Source organism: Dendrobates tinctorius, unplaced genomic scaffold (assembly GCF_039654945.1).
Source record: "Dendrobates tinctorius isolate UK_male_01 unplaced genomic scaffold, ASM3965494v1 ptg000145l, whole genome shotgun sequence".
Taxonomy (NCBI): Eukaryota; Metazoa; Chordata; class Amphibia; order Anura; family Dendrobatidae; genus Dendrobates; species Dendrobates tinctorius.
In genome coordinates this window covers 2,066,494-2,077,500 of record NW_027361812.1, presented here as the reverse complement: position 1 = coordinate 2,077,500, position 11,007 = coordinate 2,066,494, and the positions used below count along the sequence as shown (strand labels likewise).

Here is an 11,007-nt window from a genome sequence, read left to right as displayed (position 1 = left end):
ATCACATGATCCCCTGCTCCCAGCACCGGCGAATCCCCTCAGTGCGCACTGCACACAATGTGAGGATTCACAAGCCTGATGTCACATAGCGTAACTGCAGACTTGTAGCCTAAAGCTGGACAATCCCTTTAATTGAATATCCATCAGTCAGCCCGGTCTGACGAGGAGTTTAACTCTTTAGCCGGCTTTTTCTGAGTTCCTCTGAGCTGATTTATGACCACAGACCACATTAAATTTTAATTTGCAGGGAAATAAAAAGCCTATATAAACAAAATTATGGCAAAATGTTCAATGAGGCACAATTGCAATAATAATTTTTAGGCACAAATATAAGCAATTTAGGTAAAGGGGAAAAAAAATCCCCCTTGTCTTGCTTATGTAAAGATGGTGTTTGTGTATATTTCTCTGAAATCATCGACTTTTGCCAAATTTTTTTTTGAGAAAATCGGGACAAGACGGTCGTAGGTAATACAGTGAATGTGACACAGTATTACCGCATGGTGTGATTTATAGGCATCCATACCGAAACATTCCTGTTCTCAGAGCATGTCTTCATGGAGAGACCCCTAAACTAGACTAGGTCCGCAGTCTAGGGGAAAAAATAGAGCTGGGCAATAGCAGTCTCCAAAACCATCAGTCTAGTCCGGGCACCCCTATACATATTAGGTGGTTGGCAGGTATGAGTAACTATTGTTATCTTTGGCTAAGAACAAGCAGGCCCCTAAAGAATGAGGCTGGTCACTGATGGTATGCGGCCTTTTCTTGAAAGCAATTCATACTGTATGTAAACTCTGTCTTTCATTAAGATGTCTTTCAACATTTTTCACGCTTTTTACGTTGCAGGGATTGAATCAGCTGTAAATGTATGTTTTATCAATGATGGCCGATCATCATCCACCACCACTGGACACCACCCCACTACTGGCAACCGAAATTCCTCTGCTACCGGCACCTATCGTCAATGGGGAAGGCAGCCAACAGGTTAGATATTATCAATGTGGTTTTTCTTATTTCCTTTTTATCTATAGTTGACAGATGTAGTCCTGATAGGGCAACATGTCATCTTAATCTTTTTATCCTAATTTGTTACTTAAATATTTATTTTAACATCCTTAAAGGGAACCTGAAAGCTGATAGCAGCCCGGTCCACAAGCAGCATGTACCAGACGCTGGCTGTATGATTCCAGCCAGGTGTGTTTGTCTCAAACGTTAATATCCGCCGGAGACTGAGCTGCACGAGAGACCTGTGGGACAGGTGGGTCCCCGACGGCTTCTCTCTGCCCACTACCAATGATTGACAGGTCTCACTGTGGGTTTGGGGATTCAGCTGCAGGTATCAGCTGTCAGGTTCCTTTTAACATTGACAGGACTACTTTAGGTACCAGGTCCGCATGTTATATTCCGAATACAGCCAACCTAGCTGGTCTCTTAGGGGGCAGACAGATCGCCATATTTCTCGTGTAAGGAGGGAGGGCTTCTTTATCAAAGGTGGTACCAACTTTAGTTTGACACAGAAGAGCATGTCTTGTGTCTGCACGTCATCAGTGCTGTGTATGAAGGGGGCTTATTGGCTCTTTTCAGTACATAAGCTAGCCACATACTTTGTCTGTGCGTCAGTCGTGACTAAGAAGGGGTTTGAACGCAGCGCCGGTCGTGTGTCGAAACGGAAAATGCTGTGTGTCAAGCACAGACTGTAACTTGAAGGACCAGGACCTGGAACCAGCAAGTGCATTGTCAATTAACACATATGACAAACTTCTAAATCCACATTTTTTTTTCTTTTTGATGGATTAGCTCCTTTTACAAGTTTGTTGGCTATTGTTTAGTGGTGATCTCGGTATAGTTTTGGTAAACTGGAAACCTTTTCTTCACCTCCTAAAAGTGTTTGCATGAAGGATGATTTAGTGGCAGTCTGCCAGAAAACGCCAAGGTTCTGTCCTTGTAATGGAGAGGAAACCTTTCTTCACTCGCTTGATGTGCAGCTAGTCCTCGGCTTCACGTTCCACCGAGTCCACAATCTAATTTGTTGACGAAGACGAGTGACGTACGGAGGGTCACAAACTGCGCACACGGGAATGCAATTCGCTGTTCCCGATTCAGATTCAGGCCTTATGGAATATTAAAAAATGAATGGATCTGGCCCTGCTCTTTCCAATTGTTATTATTGAGTTTTAACAAGCAAAGCCTTCCAGACCAGCTCTATGCCTCGTCCACCTGCCAGCAGGGTGCCACAGTCAGCTTTTCTGGAGGGGATAAAAAACATCTAAGCACCAAGTAAACTAAAGTTATATTCTAAAAAATGTACACAGACGAGGCAAATGGCTGCACGTTTACTATGTTGTCAGGCTCTGCACCTCGCCCTCGTGGCTTTAGTTTTTATAGGATCTATGACTGATCCGCTCCTGTCAATCATACCAGGTTTTGTTTGTTTTTTTTTATTCCTTTTTCTGAATATGATTAATTGTATAAGGCAACACATCCCCCAATTGTTATTAAAAGGGTACTATAAATCTGCAAAAAAGTAAGAAAACAGACGTAAACATAACCTAAACATAATGATTCAGAAGCTTACAAACTGAACACTGGATTCTTGGTTACCATTCTGATCCGGCTGTATGAAGAAGCCCACTGCCACGTCACGGCGTACCTCTTAGTGGGTTCCCTGAGCTTATCAAGGTGCGGCAACCACCGCCATTGCAATAACACACCATCGGGGTGAGGGATTCAGGTGCCCCACAGTAGCCATACTGCAAGATAAAGCCCCATGGCTCCAACAGCAACAATGGCACCACTACACCAAGAGCATAGATACAAAAGAACAGTTGCTTTCCATGTGGTCTCAGCCAGAAAGCTGAGAGCAAAATAGGTGGAACCCCTCTTAGTGTTTTGCTGATCTGAAAACGCCTAGGTCAAATGGGTGGAGTGCTGGTACCAAGGAAAAAAAATAGGGGATATGCTATACAATATAACAAGGCCTATAGAAAAGTGGACTTGGACCGCACATCCAAAAATCCCCTAAGAGAATCGCTGTGACGTGTCAGCGGACTTCATACGGTCTAATTAGATTGTAGCTAGTGATAATTTCTTGCATATAAAACATGGAAGTTATCAAAATTGCACTAAGCAGCCCAGTAAGTGACGCATCACTGGAATCAGGTTCTCCATCTCTACATCATACTGCTCTCAGATGATGTGGGAAAAACCTGTTGACAGAGTCCCTTTAATAGAATGGCGGCATATATGCACAACCACTGCTCCATTTCAGGATTGTTGTGTGTACAAGAGGAATAAAACGATCACTTGTAATCTGCATTTTCACTAGTTTTTCTCTCTTCAAACTTTCTTATTTGAGCTAGTGTGAGGAGACTAGCTGGTATGATGTCTCCCATACAAAACAGAAGTATTCGTGCTCTTTCTCTGTTTAAAACCTATTCAGAAATGACAGTAGTAGCATGGAGAACATTACATAGCAGTACTAAGCAGTGTAGTTGTGAATCCAGCTTTGGGATAAGACACTCACAAACTGCAGCACGATCTGTGTGGGTCAGCTTACTTTCTCGCTCTGCTACCTCTCTTCACTGGCTTACATGGCCGAGATACAGCATAACGCCTCTTTGTGCTGGCAGTCTTGCTTGCTTTTTGACCAAGACTGATTTGAGCTGTTTGTGCTTTATAGTTTGTTTACAGTCAGCGCAGAGTTCAGGTGGCCATGGAAGGTGAAGAAATGGCTCACAAGTGGAGAAAGTTTTCCCTCTAGTGAGAGGCGTTGAAAAATGTCTTCTGCATCAACACTATTGATTTATGCAAAGTTAGTTGAAAGGTCAGTGACTGTTTACACTTTTTTTTTTCCAGCTGGGCAAATGAGGGTATGATATCCTGCTAATAAGATACTAGAAGTTGGACCCCCACCGATCTAGCATTTATCACCTGTCATAGCATAGTGTGATATAAGTGCCTAGCTATTATACCACTCTAAAGGAGCAGTTATGGGTGTTATATGGGTAAACCCCCCCAACCCCTCCATACTATTCAGTAACTAGTAGTGATGAGTGAACGTCTTGGGATAAGGTGTTATCTTGGCATGCTCGTGTTCAAACAGTGTCTTTGTGTTTGAAAAATACGTTCGAGTCCCTGCGGTTGCATGTCTCGTGGCTGTTTGACAGCTGCAGCAAACACATGGATTGCCTGTTTGTTAGCATGTGTCGAGGCTGTCGAACAGGGGACTCGAACATATTTTTCGAGCACGCTGAAGATACTCTGTTAGCACCCGAGCATGCTGAGATAACACCTTAGCCCATCACGTTTCCTCATTGCTAGTAAATAGTATGTCATTGGTACCAGAACAGTAAGAAGTGATGGTGGTATTTCATGGGGATTACATGTCGGGAGAGGTGACCGCTACCCTTCCTTTTAAGCATTTAGGAAAACTTTTCCCTATTGGCATGTTTGGTAATGTGTTCGTATCAGCCCGACGGTTACATTGAGGCTGTTAAGAAGGAGCAGACTGGATGTGTGTCGTGTCCAGCATCAATGACATGACACATTATGTCCATGCGTCACTCCCCATCATAGTGCATTGAATCGTCTTCCTATTCTGGCATTTATTGTCAACGTGATGTCGCATTTCCTGTGACATGGACGGACGCAGCAGCAGCTAGATGCTCATTAATTGCTGCTTAGCATGGTCGGCCTTGTTTTGCTGTATGAGGTCTAGGATAATGCTAATATCTAGCAGTCTACGCACTTATTTATCCCAGCACACTTACCGAAATACGAGCAACAGCTCAGGGTGTGCAGTGCAACTGATGATACATTTCTTAAGACATTTTTTTTTTAGGCTCAGTTCACACCTGCATTTGAAGTTTTATTAGGGCATGTTCACATGTGGAGTATCAGTAGCGGATTTTTAATCACCAAGCTTCAGACTGTTGGTAGGAAAAACACTTCATACAATACGTACAGCAACTCAAAAAACCTCACCTTGTGAATGAGATTTTAGAAATCTTATATTTTTGCTATTGTACTTTTTTTTTTTTTTTTTTTTATTAGGTTTTTTTTTCTTAAATAAATGGACATTTATTTACACTCTGAACCATTTCGGGAACCGTTTCCTGGATCTCAGTAGGAAAACGGATCCGTCTGGGTCTGTTTTGTAACTAATCTGTCTCCCGGATGAGCCCTATTTCTAGGAAACAAAAAACTGCTGCTGAGTTCTGTTTTAGAAACAAGCTGCCAATTCTGTTCCTTGCTGTTAAAAGCCAAGTAAGTGGAGAAACTACCGTACTCGCCCTCACCCTCCGTGATGCTACCAGTAAGCACCTTTTACCACTTTTTCACAAAATGTAAATATTATGTGCATTTAATGCATATGTAAAATATAGTAACCCCTTCACGCCAGGGCCATTTTCCAATTTTACGTTTGTTTTTTGCTCCCCTTCTTTTCAGAGCCATAACTTTTTAAAAAAAATTTATTTTTCCATCAATATGGCCACGTGAGGTCTTGTTTTTTTTGCTGGACGAGTTGTACTTTCGAACAACAACATTGATTTTACCATATAATGTACTGTAAAAAGGGGGGAAAAAAAATCCAAGTGCAGTGAAATTGCATAAAAGTGTAATTGCACACTTTTTTTTTTTTTTTTTTTTTTTTTTAACCAAGTTCATTTAATGCTAAAACTGACCTGCCATTAGGATTCTCCAAGCCATTACAAATGTGTAGACCCCAAACATGTGTATGTTCTTTTTTATTTAGGTGGTGAAAAAAAAACATGTTTGTGTAAAAAAAAAAAAAAAAAAAAAAAAAAAAAAAAAAAAAAAATTAAAAAGCATCATTTTCTAAGACCTGTAGCGCCTCCATTTTTCGTGATCTTGGGCTGGGTGCTGGCTTATTTTTTTTACGCTCTGAGCTGACTTTTTTCTTGATACCATTTTATTGTAGATATGTTTTGATCACCTGTTATTGCATTTTAATTCAATGTTATGGCAGCCAAAAAAATGTAACTCTGGCATTTTGATATTTTTTCTCGTTACGCCGTTTACTGATCGGATTAATTCTTTTTATATATTGATAGATCAGATGATTCTGAACACTGCAATACCAAATGTGTATGTTTGATTTTTTTTAATTTTGAATGAGGGTGACTTAAACTTTTTTTTTTTATATTTTTATTAATATTTTCAAGTTTTGTTTTTTTTTAATTTTTTTTTTTTTACTAGCTTCAATAGTTTCCATGTGAGACTAGAATCTGCGATCATCCGACTGAATGTGCTATACATAGCAGGGCTTCAGCCCTGCTTTGTGTAGCTAAAGTGATCAAATGAGTCCGACCACTGGACTTGCTCTTAACTATCAGTCAATGACAACCACATGGGGTCTCCTGCAGACCCCGAGTTGTCATACCAACCCATCGACGACCCGCGGTCGGGTTTGTGACGCGCTTCTGGTGCATGCATGTTAAATGCCACTGTCAGAAATTAACAGCGTCCTTTAACATGGTAACAGCCGCCGGTGGTTCACGATTCAATCCACGGCTGTTGGGGGCACCTGTCAGCTGATGAGATCGGCTGACAGGTGCTGGAAAAGAGGCGGGCTCATTGCCAGAGCCCACATCAAAGTGGGAGACCCGACAACATGTGCGGCGCAAGTCGTGAAGGAGTTAGAAAAAACCTGGTGACAGATTCCCTCTATCTCATCTAAAAGCAACTTAGTGTAGAGACAGAGACCCTGGATCAAGCCTTGTATCACTTTGGTTACTGGGTCCAGCAGTTGTGACACAGAGGTTTTAGACGTAGCATGTAGCAGAGCTCACAAAGCTGCCCCTGCCGACACCAGGCTCTGTGTATATTTTATATTGATAGTGAATGGCTTATTACAGAAGGGGCATTGCGTGGTTGGTCTAGTGGTCGCGTGATCTGTAGTCCTTGTAGTGATTAATCTCCTGGTGGAAAAACCTTCATTGTAAGTAGACAAGAGCACAAATCCTCATAAATTATACATCGCTAACATCTGTGTTTTAGCCCCTATCTTATGCTATCTTTAGATTGCATATCAAAAACCTGCTGACAGATTCCTTTTAAAGTACATATTTTATTATTTATGGTAGTGTTTAACCCCTTCACGACATTATTTTGTATGTCGTGGCCATGACTTTAATGTGGGCTCTGAGCCTGCATATTTTCCCATACATGACGGCTCATTTAATCAGCTGTTGTGCCTTTAACAGCCACGTGCGTTCTGATGAGAGTGGAATGATGTGCACCTCCCGCTCATGAGTGTTAAATCCTGCTGTCAGAAATGGACAGCTGTATTTAACCCACTGTCCATTTCTGACAGCGGGATTTAACACTCATGAGTGGGGTGTGCGCATCATTCCATTCTCATCAGAACGCCCATGACGTGATCACAGGTTGGCAATGCTGAAGATCCCCATAGCTGTGATTACGATACTCCTGTAAACGCCGACTCGTGGCTGGCGTTCATAGATCATAATTTCTGCTATGTATAGCACAGGCGATTGGTCGATCGCAGCTTCAAGCCTCCTATGGGGACTATTTAAATAAAGTAAGAAGTGAAAAAGTTTTTAAAAAAATAAAAAGAACACAAGTTCAAATAACCATTTTTACTCATTGAAAAAAAGTACATATTTGGTATTGCTGCATTCAGAAATGTTCGAGCTATCAAAATATAAAATAAATGAATCCAATTGGTAAATAGCATAACGAGAAAAAAAAATACAAACACTAGAATTACTTTTTTTTTTTTGGTTGCAGCAACATTGCAATAAGAGGTGATTAAAACATTGTATCTATCCCAAAATGGTATCAATAAAAAAAATTCTATGGGTGCAAAAAATAAGCCCTCACCCAGCCCTTGATCACAAAAAATTAAAAATGTCACAAGCAAAAACTTTTTTCTCTCAGCCGGTACTACGCTGACGAGATTCACAGGTGAGTGGTTTTAGTCAAGCTCTTAGCTGATGGCGCCCCCTTTTTTCTTGTTTCACACCCCTTAGGCCAAAAGAACGGAGAAAGCTAAAAACGGAATGTGCCTTATTTTTCCCAACCCCTCCCAGATGGTCACCCTAAAAGGTTGTGCCAGACCTGTATCGAGCAGACCCTACAGGAGGAATCTTCGGAGAAAAAGGATGATATCCGTACAATAATCAGGGAGGAACTGCGAGCTTTAGGCGGTTCCAGTAGTCTGGGGGGACGCTCCTCCGAGGCCAGAGGGATAGCTTCACCGGCGTCGAGATCGCCTTCAGAGACGGGGGAACTTGACTCAGATCTCAGGAATACCTATCCTCCGACGAGGAGAAGCAAACTTGCTTTCCCACGGACAGTGTTAACAATTTGGTAAAGTCGGTTCGGAATGCCATGGGGTTATCCAATACTAAAGATCCGAAAACCCTGCAGGAAATAATGTTTGCGGGCATCTCCCAGAAAAAGGTTCAGGCCTTCCCAGTAGTTCCAGCAATTAAGGAGCTGGTGAAAAGGGAATGGGAAAAACAGGGGCAGAGAACCCTTTTCCCCTTAACATCCAAGCGAAAATACCCATTTGATGATGACGAATTAGCGTCTTGGTCCAGAGCCCCCAAGGTGGATGCGGCAGTGGCCTCCACTTCTCGCCGATCTTCCCTACCAGTGGAAGACTCAGGGACATTGTCTGATCGCTTAGATCGCAAGGCGGATACCTTCCTCAAGCGACCTTGGGAGGCATGCACGGCAGCTTTCAAACCAGCGATATCAGCAATATGCACTGCGGGGTCCATGATAATATGGTTGAATGAGTTGGAGGAAAAGATAAAAGGCGGAGCATCTAGAGACAAGCTCCTTTCCTCTAATCCACTGTCAGAGGAGCAGGATTGGTCAACGCAGGCTGGCGGGCCTCATGGTTAAAGGGGTGGAGAGAGACACGCAGACAAAGACCAAACTCTGCGCTATACCCTGTCAGGGTAAGTACCTGTTTGGCACAGAGCTAGACGAGATCCTGACAAAAGCGGGTGAGAGGAAGAAGGGTTTCTCTAACCCATACGTTCCCTTCAACAGGAGAGCCTTCAGGAAGCCTCCCTTTGGAAGGAAAAAAGATTTCAAATCCCAGGACCGCTGGGGCAATAAGGATCGCAAGCAGAGAGGCAGCCTATTTGGGAAATGTCCCTTCAAATCCGGGGACAGATTCCGGTAGCACCAATTCACCGGTAGGTGGCAAGCTAAAGTTCAGCCACTAATGGAGAAAAATTACATCTAACCCCTGGGCCATTAATATTGTTACATCAGGCCTAAAACTAGAATTTATACAAATGAAGATTCAGTGGCGCTTGTGTATGAGTAATTCCAGCAGCAAACTGTCACGGTCACGTGTGTCTGGACGCAGCGAGTACCGCAAGGCGAACCCCTAAGACACCCGTGACCCTGAATACAGCGCCTCCAGTGGGGTGAATTTAAATAATAAAACGTGCAGCTGGATATGCCGCCTCCAACTGGCGAATTTAGGTATTACACGTTATGCATACAGTAGTCTGGAAACCCCGCCTCCAGTAAGGCAAATTTAAATAATAAAGGGGGAGCCTGGGTAACATTAACAATGGTGGGCCCTGGAATAGGGAAGTGGAGACCTCCTGAACTCCCATGAGCCAGTGTCCCTGCACTCCTAACGTTCCCTATGCCGGTTCCGCACAGGAACCTAAAAACCCTAGGAACCACCAATTGCAGAAGTCCAGTAACAGAGTCCCAAAGATGAGTTCAGCTCCTGCCCAAAAAGTCAAGCATGCTTGAGTCCAGCTCTCAGCAACCAAGTCCCGCATGCTGAGTGCAACTTTCTCCATAGTCGTCACTCCACCAAGCCATGCAAGCACTTCCTGCCGACACCATAAACTGTGACTCCACCACGCCATGCCAGCCCTTCTTGCAGACCACATAGCTGCCACTCGTCCCCCCTGGCTGGGCTGCGCAGGACTCATGTTCAGCTCCTTCCTCACCCAGGCTTGCTTCCCAAATGACGAACACACAATATCACCCAGAATCATCAAGCCCACCTGAACTCTTTTATAGAGCCTCACACCTGATTTATAATTACGTACACTAAACCAAAGAAACTAAAGTGCACTACCACTCACCACCACCGGGGCAACTTAGAATGAATGACACCACGTGTAATAATTCTAATGGCCACTGGGGGCAATCACATCACTTTGGCACCTAGCCAAAGGAAAAAAGTTCACTTATCCATTTAATCTGTCAGATGCACGCTGGATCATGACACAAACACTAAGACACCTGTCACAAGGGTGTCAAAGAAATAAGGTAAAATAACTCATATTAGTGTGCGCTTGGAACACTCATAAAGAAAAAGGATAAAAAAAAAGAAAATTCTTATAAGTGCTCTTTATGTAGCTGGATAATAGCGAGAAAATAGCAATTATAATTAGGCAATTGTAAGACCTCAGAAGAAGTGCTTAAGGGAAAAAAAAAATATATAGATAGATGCTGGTGGCAATCTTAGTTCCAACCTGAACAATCATTAAAAACTAAAAGGGCATGAGTGAGGGTAAAAACCTGAAATCACTGAACAGGTTATATACTGCAGGGTACTTCTCCCTGATAGCGGCTTAAAAAAAAAAAAGTCAAAGTCAAATTGCAGCCTGTGAACGGCTGTGCAGAGTAGCCGCAATAGTAAATGCACAAGTCAGAGAGCGATACCAGTAAAGATAATGCGATGCAAAGTCCTCACTCCAGTAAGCGGTGCAGGTTAAAATAGCGCTTTTTGCTCCAGCAATTGGAAAAAGGGGGGTGTTTTTAATGATTGTTCAGGTTGGAACTAAGATTGCCACCAGTATATGTGTGTGTGTATATATATATATATATAATATTATTTTTTTTTTCCCTTAGGCACTTCTTTTGAGGTCTTACAATTGTCTAATTCTAATTGCTATTTTCTCGCTATTATCCAGCTACATAAAGAGCACTTATAAGAAGTTTTTTTTTTTTTTTTTCTTTGAGTGTTCCACGCGC

General features: G+C 42.6%; 1 protein-coding gene across 5 annotated transcripts in view; it reads left to right on the top strand.

Annotated features, from left to right (window-relative positions):
* FNDC3A (fibronectin type III domain containing 3A) overlaps positions 1-11,007 on the top strand; it is a 344,582-nt gene that overhangs the window by 96,542 nt on the left and 237,033 nt on the right. For 3 of the 5 annotated variants that reach the window (XM_073546112.1, XM_073546108.1, XM_073546110.1), the window contains one exon: positions 844-981. In XM_073546112.1, the coding sequence (XP_073402213.1) occupies positions 862-981 (120 nt within the window). In that variant the 5' untranslated portion in view covers positions 844-861. Of the gene's footprint in view, positions 1-843; positions 982-3,676; positions 3,821-5,091; positions 5,263-11,007 lie in introns of those variants that run through there. The other 2 variants (XM_073546116.1, XM_073546113.1) reach the window with 2 other exon arrangements.